At 51.6% G+C, this 16,260-nt stretch overlaps 1 protein-coding gene across 1 annotated transcript in view; it reads left to right on the top strand.

The window, feature by feature from the left end:
- Ptgis (prostaglandin I2 synthase) overlaps nt 1–16,260 on the top strand; it is a 30,899-nt gene that overhangs the window by 5,514 nt on the left and 9,125 nt on the right. Inside the window, exons 2-5 of the mRNA XM_051143832.1 lie at nt 7,746–7,869; nt 10,795–10,973; nt 12,085–12,228; nt 13,560–13,711. Of these exons, the coding sequence (XP_050999789.1) occupies nt 7,746–7,869; nt 10,795–10,973; nt 12,085–12,228; nt 13,560–13,711 (599 nt within the window). The remainder of the gene's footprint in view (nt 1–7,745; nt 7,870–10,794; nt 10,974–12,084; nt 12,229–13,559; nt 13,712–16,260) is intronic.

Raw genomic sequence — 16,260 nt, 5'->3', positions numbered from 1 at the left:
TAACAGTTTCTTTGTGTAGCCTTAGCTGTCCTGTACACCACCTGCCGCTGCCTCCCCAGTGCTGGGATTAAAGGCTTGTGCCACATGCCACATGCCCCACCCCAGGTACCAGCCAATGTTTTATAGAAACCTAAATCAGAAACATTTCTCACGTAGGCACCCAGGAAGGTGGTTGAGAAGGCTTGGGGAGTCATGGGTATGGGAGATCCTGGCCACTGTGTGTGTGAGTGACAGTAGGATCTTCCTTACCTGCCTAAGGGCACTCTGGTGACTCCTGTTTATTTTACTTTATTTTTTTAATGTATGAGCTTTTGGTTTTTGTTTTGTTTTGTTTTTGCCTGAATGTATGTCTGAAACCCACATGCATGCTGTGCCCAGAAAACAACATCAAATCCCCTGGAAGTGGAGTTACGGATGGCCACGAGCCATTCAGTGTGGGTTCGGGGAATGGAACTGGTCCTCTGAAAGAGCAACCAGTGCTCTTAAGCCCTGAGCGCTCTCTCCGGCCTTGGTCACCCTCTTTTGTAGAGGAAGACAGAGGCTCAGAGAGACCGCATAACTTGCTCAGGTTTTAGTCCTGGTTGAAACTCTGGGGCACAGGCATTTTCCGTTCGCTGATCTGACCACTCAAAAATCCCAGACAACAAGAGCCACAGCTCTGAACCAAACAGTTCCAAGGAAGGAAAAGATAGGCCAGTGTTGGAAGACGTGTGCGTAGGCAGGCGGGACCCAAAGTTTGGGTGGAAATGCGCAAGGCTGTATTTCCTCCACCCTCCTCCATTCCTTTCTCCTGAGCAAACCTGGGGTGACTTCTATGCCCCCCACCCCCACACCACACCACCTCTGTCTTACAGCTGAGGCTCAAAAGAGCGCACAATCGTATCAAACCTACAATTTCCCAGATTTCTGCTCATCCCAGCAAAAACTAGACTATAGCAGTGGGCCTGCAACTGTGTCTGACCTCCAGCGTTTACAAAAATACATTTTAATTTTGTTTTTAAATAAGGACTTAGATTTCAGAAAAAGAGGCTCACCGCACAGTGTTAAGGAAGCAGGTCACAGTTACAGCCATTGAGCGGGGTGTTGGTTTTGTGCTTGTCACAGTGCCCTCTGTCTGGGGCTCCCATCAGCAGTGAAGACAGACAACGCAAACCACCTCTCTTCCCCGAGTTATGTCCTCGCGTGTTCTGTGATGTCCATTCAAGTGTAAGTAAGCAAAGACCAGACATAGGGAAGACAGCAGAACTGAACTGGGTTCTTTCCTACCCGACGCGGTCTCCATGTGGGGCTGGGATACCGTGGAACCGAGAAGAGCTGGTCAGAGCAGGAGTGAGGTTGAGCCGTCAGGACTGAGGGCCACTCCCTCCCTTGCCCCGGACCTACGTGTCCCAGTGCATGTAGTCCTGTGAAGATGGGTCGTGGGAGGAAAGGCAACACACATGAACTGGGGGTCTCTCCTGACCCCAGTGGCTCTCCTGATCTCCACATCGCGTTAAACATTGTAGACCTTATACAAACAGGACTCAAGTATGCTATGAAGAATGATCTAAGAACCTCCTCTTTCACCTCATAGTTTGTTCAAAATATTACAGATGTCATGATGTTTTACTCCTAGATATTCCAGAACATGTATCAAAAAGGAAGAGTCTCTCCATGATAACATCCAAGTAGAAAAGCAATTCTTACTGACGTGCACTCTCCCAGCCAGGTTCAGATTTCTGTAACCCTGACAAGAATTTGTGAAAGCCTTGCTTAGAGTCTGTGACTGTTTTCTCCCGGGATAGCACGGAGGGCAGGAAGGTGGAGTTAGGAATCTCCTGTGTGGGCCCACTGAGTCTAGTCACTTGCCAAGTGGTCACCAGCAACATGCTTTTTTGCTTTCTGGGCCTCAGTTTCCCCATTGGTACTCTGAGGTAGCTTGCAGAAGTACATACTCAGTCTCCAGCCACTTACCTAGCTGGTTGTGTCTCTTCTTTGGGTGGCTGGTTGTTTTGGGGAACATTGAGAGAGCTTTCATGGGTGGGGTCCTTGGCTGAGGGAATCAAGGGGCGCGATCCTCGGTGACACTGAGGTAGGTGTGGCCTGGGCTGGGCGGAGGCAAGATTTCTAGGCAGAAATGGGATGTCTGTCGTTTTCACAAGCATGAAACAGAGGTCACCAAATGGTCCAACGTCAGTGTTTGGGAGGAGATGGGGGGAGGGGGGCATGTGAATGGAATAGGGGTGGGAGGATGGCTTCATACACACACACCCAGTCTTCCGGTTCCTCATGGAGATGGGAGAGCACACCACATTTCCCTGGACTTTGGTGTTCTAGCCTTCATCCTACTGTTGTCACTCCAGCACGCAGCTGGTCTGTCCATTACAGGTGTGCTCATGCCAATAAGTGACTGGACACCCTGTCTACTTCAAAAGCAAACCCCAAACCAAGACCCCGTGGCGAGAAGGCTGTGCACTGGGGCAGCTGCTTCCCTAAGTGTTTATTTACACTTATTTATTGATGTTTGTGTGTGCTCGCACGGGCTGTGGCACGTGTGTGGAGGTCAGCGGGCAGCTCGGCGGAGCCAGTTCTCACCTTCCACTCATGGGTTCCGGACATTGAATTTAGGTTGCCAGGTGTGGCTGCAAGCGTCTTTACCGGCCCGGCTAGCTGGCCTCTTCTTGTCTGCTCACAAGCTTGTGTGTGCGCAGTGCTCCTGTGGTGCGGAGAAGGCCAGACGTCGATACAGAGTTTTGTCCTCAACGGCTCTCTACCTCATTTTTTTTGAGACAGTCTCTCACTGAGCCTGCAGTTCAAAAAACAGATGTCTGCCTTCTTTGTAGACGCTGATGAACTGAAAACCCTCTTTTTCTTTTCTTATCCTGAGGCAGTCTCCAGTTTCTCGGGCTAGCCTCAAGCATGACCTTGCACTCCTGGTCCTCCTGCCCTTCCTCCTGTGTGCTGGGGTCCTGGGGTTTACAACCACACCCAGTTTATTCCTGCTAAGAATGAATCCAGGCCTCCGTGTGTGTTTGGCAAACATTCTACCTACTGAGCCAGAGCCCACTCAGCTGCTGCCTGCTTTTTCTAGCAGACAGTGAAGGGGGAACTAGTTTCAGGGGAGCCTGTGTTAGTGGCAAGTCGGAGTCCCCAGAGGCCTGTGGGTGCCTTCTGGAGGAAGGCTGGCCTGAGTACGTCAAAGAGAAAGCCAGCTCCATCCCCAGCAGAGGAAAATGGAGCCCTGCTCCGTTTCCCAGAAAATTCTCCCAGGGCGCTTGCTCTGCTCTGAACTGAACTTTGCACAGAAAGGTTGGGCAGCCTCCCAGCGTTGCACAGCCGGTGGGCCAGCCTCTGAGCTGGGCATTCTAGAACTCAGACTGCCAGGTACTTTGCCTGCCTTGACCTCTCGGGCCTCTCAGCAACTCTGGGAGGCAGGCCTGCTCGCTGGGTCTGACTGTGTGCAGTTTATTCTTGAAGCACCGACTTCGTTCCAGGCACAGTTTCCAGAGTCTGAGAGGCCACTGGGTCTTCTGTTCTCTTGGAATATATCATCTGATGAGGATGCCATCATCAAGCCAGGGTTACCTTAGAGGCTGTGACAGTCACTGCCCCCTGGTTCATGAAGACTGTGCAGAGCTGGTCCTGGGTCTGTGAGTGAGGACCCATCAGAGTCTAAAGGCCCCTACCTGGCGGGATTCAACATTTTGGGAGAGAGTCTAAAGCTATGTGGAACCCAGGATGGGAGGAGCAAACCTCAGTGCTTCCCTCCGCAACTCCTGGCCTGGCAGAGCCTCAAAAGAGTGAAAGTGTCAATTAGCCTTGGGAGACCGCAGGCTCTGAAATAGAGCCTCCTTAACCCCCGCCCCCTCCCCCAAACACACACACACACACACACACACACACACACACACACACACCTCCCGCTGTCCACAGGCTGACTCATCCTGGAATGTGGCCTGGGCCGGGATTGGCTTGGGGTCCAGTGCAGGGGAGCCGCCAGCAGCCTGAGGGGCCCAGGCGTCCAGGCTCCAGCTTCCTGTCTTTGTCTGCCTTTTTGGGTTCCTCTGTGGGAAGAAGGGCATGGACAGAAATAACGCCTGATTCATTGCACCATCACTCCCAGAGGGTAAGGCCCGGAGGAGGAAGCCCTCCCCCTCCTCCAAGGTGGCCCAAGAACAATCACAGGTCCTGCAAACGGACAGGCTGCCGACATCACTCTGTGACTCTGTAAAGTGGGGGGGGGGCAGGTTACAAATGCTCACTGCAGGTGATCATAAGGGTTCTGGATAGAAAGCCAGCACTCTCTCAGGTAACCTCCAGGCAAGAGCTTCAGTCTCCCCATGCCTCAGTTTTCTCCTCTGTAAAATGGGTCTGTGGGAAGAGCTGATGCTCGGGGGTGGGGAGCAGTGTGGGGGCGTGGGAAGAACCACTGACACCAGCTGCTACTACCCAGCAAGGTGATGCTGACCAATGGTATGGGTGTTAATTCAAGTGGAGCCATGGAGACTTCTGACATGGTGTCAGTAGCTCTCATTAGATTCATTAGACTGACTGTTCATACTGTAGCTCTACCCATTTTATAGACCAGGAAACAACAGCTAAGCCACAAGCTGGCAAGAAGTACAGCCGAGGTCTGAAGCCAGGAAGTATGGCATGCAAGTTTGGGTGGGGACAGGCCTTCCGGCTTCCCTTGTGCAAACCATGGCTCTGGGTCTCCATTCCAGACTTGGGCTGGTGAGTGCAGGTGCACACCGGCTAGTGGGCTGTCCCTTTGCAGGCCAGAAGAGCCTTCTAGCCCAGGGCTTCAAAGGGATTAGGAAGGAAGAAGGTCCCTGGCAGTTCCTGGAAGCCACTGGTACTGGAGACATGCTGGCTTTGTTGATCTCCTTTGAGCCCAGATAGGCTGCTCCAGAAGCAGTCGTGTGTGTGTGTGTGTGTGTGTGTGTGTGTGTGTGTGTGTGTGTGTTATTAGCGGGCTGGAGGGCGCGGCACTTCCTATGCCTCCCGGCATCATCTTTAAGCCTGCTTCAGTCTTCCCTAGCCATCCTGTCCTGCACACCCCTGGCACACTCTCTGGAGAGGCTAGGCACAGGCAGATGGAGGAGAGGAGGGAGGAGGGTAGGGGAAAGTCTGTGCTGTTGAATTGCTGGATGTGAACCAAAGCCCCTCACTCTGACGCCAGGCCTCCCGTCTTGGGCTGGGCTCTCCTGACCCCTGTGTCTTTCCTCGTGCCTCTCTCCGCTGCCGTCCTGTATAAAACCAGTCACGTCACCGAGAGACTCACACCTCAGCCCTCCATGGGATGGATCCTCACTGTATTTGGCATAGAAGGCAGACTGTCTTTGACCTTCAGGCCCTCTTGGTCTTCGGGGTCATCTCTACTGTCCTACGTGCCATCTGTATATTCTCCACTTGGGCCACACCAGTTGCTGTATTCTTGAAAACTCTGTTCAGCATACTGCCACCACGGACATTCCCACTTGCCATTCCCTCTGCCTGTAGGTTCTTCTCCCCTCCTTCCAGAATCTTCTTATGCTTCAGGCTCCTCCCAGGGGACATCCTCCTTCATCATCCTCAACTATCCAGTCTTCCACTGTCCTAGTCACTATTCCGTACTTTTTATTTAATGAGATGTAATCCACATACTATAGAATTCACTGTTTAAAACTGTAACTTTCCAGGCATGGTAGCACATGCCTGTAGTCCCAGCACTTGAGGAGGCAGAGGCAGGTGGATCTCTGTGAGTTCGAGGACTGCTTGGTCTACAAAGTGAAGCCAGGACAGCCAAGGCGACACAGAGAAACCCTGTCTCAAAAAAACAAAACAAAACTGTAACTCAAGGGTTTTAGTAAAGTCACAGGGTTGAACAGACATCACCCCTAATTCCAGAACATTTTCTTCTGAACAGAAACCCTGCATCTGTTGGCAGCCATTCTCTATACTTGTTCCCCAGGCAACCACTAATATGCCTCGCTGGGTGGATCTCCTGATTCCTGGGTCTGGCTTCTACTTAGCACTGTGTCTTTAAGGTCCATTGCCGCTTCATTCCTTCTTCAAGACTGAATAATATTCTGCAACATAGACATACCACATTTAGTTTATCTCACCATTAGTCAGTGGATGCAAGGGACAGGGGTTGTCTTTGCACCATGGCTGTTATAAGCAATGCTCATAACAGTGTGAACAACACTGTGCATGCTGGTGCGTGAACATGTTTCTATTTCTTGAACTGCGATGTAACTCCTCGTGGAAGCCGAGCACAAGGCACTGTGGGTCTGTGTGCTAGTTAGTGTAGTAGTTTAAGCCAGTAGCTGGTCCTGAGCTCACAAAGGTTGGGGTGGGGATGGACAGAGTCTGTGTGGAGGACAGAGACCCCGGTGCCCCTCTCTGCAGTCAGTGGATGTCCCCTCTGTCCTCAAAGCCAGGCCCAGAGACTGGCCCTTATATCTCTTTCCTCACTTGAACCTCTTCATCCAAAGAACCCCCATCTCTCCATCAAGACTGGCTCATTAGGAAGAAATCTTGTTTTATTTTACTTTTTGAATTTTATTTATTCTTATTTCATGTGTATTGCATGTATGTCTGTGTGAGGGTGTCAGTTCCCCTGTAACTGGAGTTACAGACAGTGGTGAACTGACATGTGGGTGCTGGGAATTGAACCTGGGTCCTCTGGAAGAGCAGCCAGTGCTCTTAACCAGGGAGCAATCTCCTTCAGCCGGAAAGCTTGTTTTAAAGACTGTCCCCTGGGGATGAGAGATGGCTCCCCTGCTACGGTATTTGCTGCTCGCATAGAGGATCTGGTTTGGCTCCCAGCACCCATAGTGGGCCATTCACAACTGCCTGTAATTCTAGTTCCAGGGAATCTGATACACTCTTCTGGGCTCTCCAGGCTTTACACATGTACACACACACACACACACACACACACACACACACACACACACACAAACACAGTGCATCCACCATGGGTTGTGATAGGATCCTGCCTTTCTCCAGGATCTGCAAGCACCTTTCCCCAGGGAATGCTGACTTTGGACAATAGCATCCTTTGTGGGATGCTGAAGCAACCTGCATTCTTGGCCTCCCCCACCCACCCTAGGACATGGCCTGGCTCTAGCCACGGAGGGCACTCAAGTTTGGAGCCATTAAGGGGAGTGAGACAGTGATGAAGGCTGTGTCCCGCCACAGCTGCTCTTGACACTACTCTCTCCCTGTGGGCAGGAGAGGGAATGTGAGATGATCTGAGCTCAGACTAGCTCAGAGAACTCTGGGACCTTCTGCTGGGTTCTGGAAACTTCCTGTCACAGGGAGTCGCCCCTGCATTAGACCCTGCCTGGCCCCCAGCCTCCATCCTCACCTTTGTGTCCATCCTCTACCCAGAGGCTGACGGATCTGAACACCTCCCTCAACACCAGGCATCTGCAGCATAGACCCTTCCAGGATCTCACCTCACCCAGAGACAAAGCCACAGTCCTCCTATCCACATGACCCTCGGGTCTCACCCATAACCTCCCTGGCTCTGCCTACACCTGCTTGTCCCTACTCTGTTGGCCCATCCTTACCCGCTTCCATACTGTCCTTTTAGCCCATAGCACCAACCCCAGGGTCTTTGCTCTCGCCATTCTCTCTTGTTGGAAAGCTTTTCTCTCAGAAGCCATCGGACCCCTCTCACCTCTGTCAGCCAACTCTGACTTCCCCATGACCCCTCTCTCTCTCTGTCCCCTCCTTCACTTTATCACATGGTGATAATGATGTGGCTTCTGCAGGCGACCTGGTGAGCCTCCCTTGGACCTGGGCAGCATCCCCTGGCTGGGCCACGCCTTGGATTTTGGGAGAGATGCTGCCAGCTTCCTTACCAGGATGAAGGAGAAGCATGGCGATGTATTTACTGTGAGTATCTCTAGCGGGGGGGGGGGGGGGGGAGCAAGTGGCCTGCTTGTCACTGGGGCCACCAACTCCTTTAACACCCACCCACATACTGACCTGTCCACCTGTCACCCGCCCAGGGGAGGCTGACTGTCTGTCTGTCTGTCCAACTGTACATGCCATGTTCCAGTCGTCAGAAGAGCTCTGTGTTCTAAGGATGTCTAGAACTGCCCTTGCAGGCACACCCGGGGATGGACATCAGGATTTAAGTACTTCTCAAAGGAGTCAGATTGGCAATTAACATTATATATTACCCTTCTACCCATCCATTTATCCACCCGTCTTTCTGTATACTCGCCCAATATCTGTCTGTCTGCCTGTCTGCCTGCCTGCTTATCTATCTATCTATCTATCTATCTATCTATCTATCTATCTATCTGTCTGTCTGTCTATCTAGTCTTTTTAAACATTAATTTGAATTTTTTGGGCATGTGTGTGTGTGTGTGACATCTGTGCAGGTGCCTGCCGAGGCCAGAGGAAAGTGTTAGATCCCCTGGAGCTGGAGTTATAGGTTGTTGTGAGCTACCATGTGGGTGCTGGGAACTGAACTCAGTTCCTCTGGAAGCATAGCCACAGCTTTTAACTGCTCTCTAGCCTCTATCTACCTATCAAAATTCACCCAGCGTTCTTCCACTCACTCACCTAACACCCCCTTAGCTTCCACCTCTAGATTCTATTTCTACTGACTTCCCTCCATTCATCTTCCCACTTTTAGCTCCATCTACCATAGCTCACCCAGTGCTCACCACCACCACCTGACTCTGATCTACTCTCTACACATCTACTTCTGTATTTATGCACCCACCCACCCATCCATTCATCTACTCACCCACCCATCCATTCATCCACCTATCCATCCATCCACCCACCCATTCATCCACCCATCCATCCATTCATCCATCCATCCATCCACCCACCCACCCACCCATCCATTCATTTATCCGCCCGCCCATCCATCCATCCATCCACCCATCCATCCATCCATCCACCCACCCACCCATCCATCCACCCACCCATCCATCCATCTATCCACCCACCCACCCATCCATCCATCTATCCACCCACCCATCCATCCATCTATCCACCCACCCACCCATCCATCCACCCACCCATCCATCCATCTATCCACCCACCCACCCATCCATCTATCCACCCACCCACCCATCCATTCATCTATCCACCCACCCACCCATATACCCATCCACTTGCCCACATACCTATCTACTTATCCATCCATCCACCCACCCACTCATACATTCACCCACCCATACATCTACACATTCACCTGTACACTCACCCATCATCCATCTATCTCTTCATCACCGCTCAAATGCCCCTTATTCTTGAATGCTTCCGGCTCTTGGCCCTCCAGTGTGCATTCTTCAGGCTGTTTTTCATCTACTTAGCATCTTGTCACCAGTGTCCCCAACATTCTAACACGCAGCCTTGCATCTAACAGACTCATCATACTGTCCTTCTGTTCCCGCCTGACGCTCTCCGCCTAACACTTCCTTTTCTTTAATTCCTCTTTCCTTCCCACTTTCCATTTATCCATCCATTTTTATTCTTATTTTATTTTATTATTATTGTTGGTTTGTTTTTTTTTTTTTTTTTTTTGGTTTTTCGAGACAGGGTTTCTCTGTGTAGCCTTGGCTGTCCTGGACTCGCTTCGTAGACCAGGCTGGCCTCGAACTCACAGCGATCCACCTGCCTCTGCCTCCCGAGTGCTGGGATTAAAAGCGTGCGCCACCACGCCCGGCCTATTTTTTATTTTTTAAAAAATATTTATTTATTTATCATATATGCACAGTGTTTTGCCTGCATGTACACCAGAAGAGGACACCAGATCTCATTATAGATGGTTGTGAGCCACCATATGGTTGCTGGGAATTGAACTCAGGACTTTTGGAAGAGCAGCCAGTGCTTTTAACCTCTGAGCCATCTCTCCAGCCCCTTATCCATCCATTTTTAATTCATTAATGTCCTACCTCGATCCATCTGCCCAACTCATTTACAGTTATCACCAGTATTTACCCATCCACCTACTCTCCCACCCACTCATCTGCTCACTCGGCCACCCACCCGCCCACTTGTCTACAGCTAGTTTGCTGGTGTTTACCCAGCAATGAACACCCATCCTCTCACCCTTTTCCCTTTTGTGGTACTGGGGATTGAGCCTAGGGCCTCATGGATGGTAGGCAAATACCACACCACTTTTCACTTTCATATCCCCACCCGCTTCTCCCTTTTCATTATGGAGACAGGGTCTTACTATTACCTGGGTTAGGGCCAGGCATGGTGGCGCACGCCTTTAATCCCAGCACTCGGGAGGCAGAGGCAGGTGGATCTCTGTGAGTTCGAGGCCAGCCTGGTCTACAAAGTGAGTCCAGGACAGCCAGGGCTACATAGAGAAACCCTGTCTCGGAAAAACAAAACAAAACAACAAACAAACAATTACCTGGGTTAGCCTTGAACTTCCTCTGATCCAGTAAGCCCTTGAACTTGGGATCCTGCTACTTTTTTTTTTTTTTTTTGAGACAGGGTTTCTCTGTGTACTCTTAGCTGTCTTGGACTCCCTTTGTAGACCAGGCTGGCCTCGAACTCACAGAGATCCACCTGCCTTTGCCTCCTGAGTGCTGGGACTACAGGTGTGTGCCACCGCCCAGCTCAGCTCTGCTACTTTTCAGCATGGAGATTTTGGTAATGTTGTCCTTTCTCCTGGTCTAAATTTTACACTAGTAGATGGGTGAGTGACAGTCCCTAGCTTACAGGCTGGGAGGGACAAGGCAGAATGCTGCTGCCCAGTGCCTGTTAGGCCAATGCTTGCCCACAGCACTTGCCTGCATGCAGAGTGCTGCCATCGCTCCCGTCCACCCACTCCTCCAACAGGTGCTGGTGGGGGGCAGGTATGTCACTGTCCTCCTGGACCCACACTCCTATGACACAGTGGTGTGGGAGCTGCGTACACGGCTGGACTTCCACCCTTACGCCGTCTTCCTCATGGAGAGGATTTTTGATCTGCAGCTTCCAAATTTCAACCCCAGCGAGGAGAAGGCCAGGATGAAGCCGTGAGTGCTGAGATGGGCCTGTGGGAAGGCCCGGATGGGGCCTTCAACCCCGTATCCCGTTGTGTGCTTGGCATCTGTCTTACTCAGGGTTACTATTGCTGTGATGAGACACCACGACCAAAAGCAAGTTGGGAAAGAAGGGGTTTATTTGGCTCACACTTCCCTATTGCTGTTCACTATTGAAGGAAGTCAGGCAGGATCTCAAATAGGGCAAGATCCTGGAGGCAGGAGCTGATGCAGAGGCCATGGAGGGCTGCTGCTTACTGGCTTGCTCCCCATGGCTTGCTCAGCCTGCTTTCTCATAGAACCCAGGACCAACAGCCTAAGGATAGCACCACCCACAATGGGCGGAGCCCTACCCCCATCAATCAGTAATTAAGAAAATGCCCTACGGGCTTGTTCACAGCTGGATCTTAGGGAGGCATTTTCTCAATTGTGGTTCCCGCCTCTCAAATGACTCTAGTCTGTGGCAAAGTTGCTATAAAACTAGCGAGTATAGCCTCAAAGCCACTGTCCAGAGAGACAGAAAACAAATACACTGGAATGGCTGTGTGGCCCACGCCTGAGGGGCCTTCTTGCCACCGCTAGGTTCCACAGGCACTGTCCCCTCGACACACTCCCAGTCTCTTGCTATTTGTGGCTTGGACAGAGCCTGAACGTAGACAGGCCGTCTCCGGCTCTGATCAGCTCTCCAGGGTTTGGTTAGCGCGCATGAGGTCCTGTCTTCCCCTCACTCTTGCCACATGCATCCCAAGACGGTGTCTCTCAGGGACATGAGGAGACCAGGTCAGCAACCCAGTCTCTCTTTGTCCCATGCCCTGTCCATCAGGAATTGTATTAGCAGCCTTCTGCTTGATTTCCCAGAGGAGACGCTGGCTTCCTAGGCCCTCCTAGTCCAGAAGCCTGTGGGTATCTTGTCTAAGTTTGTATGACATGCAAGGACAAACTGTCCTGGCCAAGAGCTCATAACGTGGAGTGGGGCCAACTAGCGGTTTAGCCCCAGCCATGCCTGCTTCCTGGCTGCGTCGCCTTGTCCCGATGCTGTCCTCTTTGTTTCTCCTCTGTAAAACTGTCTCGGTGGTAACTGTCATTCCCTTGATATGCATCTCAGGACGCTCATGCACAGAGACCTGCAGGCGCTCACGGAAGCCATGTACACTAACCTCCGCACTGTCCTGCTGGGGGACTCCACAGAAGCGGGCAGTGGCTGGCAAGAGGCTGGCCTTCTAGAGTTCTCCTACAACTCCCTACTCAGGTGAACCTTGTCATGGCTAAGGGAACCGGTGGTACCCTGTGGGTGGGGACATGGTGTAAGATGCTGAAGGCAGAATGTAGGAAGGAGATGGTTCAGGTGGCTTCTGTCACCCTGTATCCTCCTGTGGGCAGAAAACTCAGCAGCAAGGAGGTGTGGGGTCTTAGGAAGGGGCTGGTGGCCACCAGCGTGAGGAAAGCCACAGGGCCGTGGCCTGGTTTGAGCTCCTGCCTCCACCAGGCTTGGTGTCCTAGGTCTTTGTAGGATTCAGGGAGGCAGATGTGAGGTGATCTGTGGACACCAGCACCCGAACTTCCCAACATGCATCCCTCCCTCACAGTCCATCCTAAGTTCTACTCTGGCCTCCTTGGCTCCCTGACAACTCACTGCACACTAAAGAGTGGGCTCCCCCTCCCAGGAGCTGTGTGCTTTCCACACTGGGCTACATCAGTTGCGTTTTAGTTTACGGCGCCAAGCGCCACCTAGCGGCCTTCTGGATCCACATAAGCTGACTTTACATTCCTGGGCTATGCTTTCCCCACATCTGCCCAGAGTCTTAGCTGGGTGAGGGAAGGAACAGAGCCTTCCAGGTGGAGGCAGAGGTCAGAGGAAAGAGCATATGTGAGTCTCTTACCCTGAGTGTTTGTCTTCAGGGACACAGACACTGGCCTGGGCTGGAGGGAGATGGTGGAATGTGATGATAGCCCGAATGACTCTTATCAGACAGATGTGTGATGGTCTGTCACCAGACTGCTTAGGAGTGTGTCCTATTTATCTATCCATCTTTCCAGTAATCCTCCCACCCCCCCCCACCCCCCACAGCCATCCCCTCTCTCACCCATTCATCTGTCCATCAACCTATCCACTTTCCTACCCACCATCTACCCATCTACACCCACCTGTCCACACCTGTGCACCCACTCATCCGATGCCCATGTTTCATCCACCCACCCTCTCAGTGTTCCTCCTCAACCTACGTATCCCGCCTCCGCCACTGACCCAACGATCATTGCAGGCCTATAGCGACATGCACGATGCGAGCGAGGCACAGGGTGGGGAACTGGGCATGTTTCTCTCAGTCTCACCTTTCCTCATCCCCGTTTGCCCTTCTCTCTGCTTGGGGACCCATGACTGGCGGAGCTTAGGGAGGTGAGGCAATGTTCTGCTTCATTCTATTGCTCTGATGAAACAACCCCGCTGAAAGCAACGCGAGGAAGGACATTTCCAGGTCACAGTCCATCACGGAGGGAAATAGGCAGGTTAGGGCCTACAGACAGGAACCTGAGACAAGGTAGGAACTAAAGACAGGACCTGATTTGTTGCTGTCACCCCAGAGCTGGCTACCTGACGCTGTATGGAGTGGAGGCCTCGCCACGCACCCATGAGAGCCAAGCCCGAGACCGCGCCCACTCAGCTGATGTCTTCCACGCCTTCCGCCAACTGGATCTGCTGCTCCCCAAACTGGCTCGAGGCTCCTTGTCAGTGGGTAAGCACCACGCGAGGCCACAGCAGAAGTGAATAGTGGGCCCCATGCACAGACTGCATCGTGTTTCCCTCAAGAGGCGACAAGAGTGGTGGGGCACGCCTGTTGTTCCAGCGCGTGGGAGGCAAAGGCAAGGTAGATCTCTGAGTTTGAGGTCAGCCTGGTCAACAGAGGCAGTTCCAAGACAGCCAGAGCTATGAAAAAAGAAAAAAAAAGTCTCAACAAACAAACAACAACTCCAAGGAAAACACCTTAAAGATGGAGGGATGCATTTTGGCTCCTGGTTTCAGAGGTCTCCACAGCTGTAGGCCTGTGGTGTATCTGAACTTGACAAGGCAGGAACACTCAGTAGAGGAGGTTGCTTACCTCATGGCGGCCAGGAAGTAGAGAAAGCCGGAGGAAGGGTCTGGGGATGAGATACACTCCAAGACCTCACTCCAAATAACCCTTCCCAGCTGTAAACTCATCCGGCCATTAACCCATCCCTGAGGCTAGGGTCCTCACAATCTAGCTGTCTTTCTATAATGCTACCCGCTGGGGACCAAACCTTCAGTACATGAGCCTGTTGGGGACACATTTCATATCCAGACCATGGCAGTGCTTTTGGATTCAGAGCTCTGAGGAGACCGGTCCAAGTGCACATTTGATAGGAGCCAGAAAGAGCCATGTGTTCTGGAGTCGGCTCTGCTGGCGGCTCCTAGCCACTTCTCTGTCCCCTGCTCTGGTGGCACAACACAGCAGAAGGGAGGGGAGCTGACAGATTCTGGGCTCCACCTCCTCACATCTCTGTGGTCTCACTGTGTCAAATGGGAAGAGTGATGTCATCTTAGGAGGTGGCCAAGGTCATAGCATCATTGCTTGCTGGGGACTTAACCTTGTTCCGAGCGTCAGTCAGGCTGAGTGTGGTGACATCTGAGGTACACCTTAGTGTTTTGTTTTGTTTTTTTTTTTTTTTAATATGTTTTTTTTCTGCTGCGTTTTGCTTTTTTGAAACAGGGTCTCTGTAGACCAGGCTGGCCCTAAATTTGGGGGTCCTCTTATCTCAGTCTCCCAAGAACTAGAACTACAGGTGCTCAGCCATGGAGCAATTCACACTCAAAGATGAGGCATCTGCCTTACCCTGGGGCTGCCACCTGTCTTACCGCTGGCTTGCCAGTCTGCTGAGTAGAGGCTGGTAGCTTCCAGTTGTCACTTGGGTTTTTTCACAGCGTTGTCAGAGCGCAGTCATCAGTCTTTAAAGTCTTGCCAACCTGGAGGGCAGAACAGGGGCATCAGCTTCCTGCTCATCTTCCTGCTTGGTGTGCTGAGGCATTGATTGGCTTCTTTGGCTTCTGTGTGCCCTCTCTCTGTGAGCAGTCCACACAATCGTCTTTTTTTGGGTTTTTTTTTTTTTTTTGGTTTTTTTGAGACAAGGTTTCTCTGTGTAGCCTTGGCTGTCCTGGACTTGCTTTGTAGACCAGGCTGGCCTCGAACTCACAGTGCTCCACCTGCCTCTGCCTCTCCCGAGTGCTGGGATTAAAGGCGTGCGCCACTACACCCAGCTCATACAATCGTCTTTATAGAGCTTGTTCACTGTCTAATGCAGTCCCAGGGGTCTGACGTCACAGTTCCCCCCTTTGCAGGTAGAAAAACTGAGGCCCACACAGGTAAAATCCTAGAGGCACGGAGGACACATTCATGAAAGGCTGTGAGCCTTTCCCAGTACGAGCAGCAGGTGGCAGTGTTGGACAGTTGCCCTTATGTGGAATGAAGCAGTTCCCAGACCTTGTAGGGGGGGCGGGGGGGGGGGGGGGTGCACCAAAGACCCAACTGGCAAAACTTGACCAAAATATCAGAATTTGGTAGATCTTTTTCTCCCATGGTCCCTCTTCCAGGAAATGATCCTACAGAAAGACTCACATATGGTGGCAGATGGAGATACTCATGGCCACCCTGCCTGTGACAATGGAACTAGAAGTGACCAGCACCAGAGCAGGGCTGATTCAATAGATAATGCATCATATGAGAGCAGGCCCCATGGTGGCTGGCAGTCAAGGTGCAGAACGTTGGCCAGACCCACGCTGGTCCAGAGGCAGCAGGGATGTGTTTGGATATTTGTCTTTGAGGATTGAGATGAGGCAGAGAGAAAATGAATTCTTATAGCCCAGTGTGAATGCTTAGGCGCTTAGGTAGCTATCTCCTCCTTCTCCCCTTCCTCTTCCTCCTCATTAAAAAAATATACATATATAATTTAAAAATAATTATATATTAAGTATATATAATTTAAAATTCTCTCTCTCTCTCTCTCTCTCTCTCTCTGTGTGTGTGTGTGCGCGTGTGCGTGTGCGTGCGCGCGCGCACGCACGCACACGCATGTCAGGATCTCTTATAGCCTAGGTTGGCCTCAAACTCACTAGGTAGCCAAGAGTGACTTTGAACTTCCAATCCCCCTGCCTCCACTACCGAGTGCTGGAGTCATAGGTGTGTACTCACACCTGGTTTTCTTTCTCTTAGTGCCCCCTGTGTATTTGTGAAAATTTCCATCTTTTCAAGTATATTTCAAAAATAAATGC

The sequence above is a fragment of the Acomys russatus genome, chromosome 4, assembly GCF_903995435.1.
Source record: "Acomys russatus chromosome 4, mAcoRus1.1, whole genome shotgun sequence".
Classification (NCBI taxonomy): domain Eukaryota; kingdom Metazoa; phylum Chordata; class Mammalia; order Rodentia; family Muridae; genus Acomys; species Acomys russatus.
This window is presented reverse-complemented; position numbering and strand designations above follow the sequence as displayed.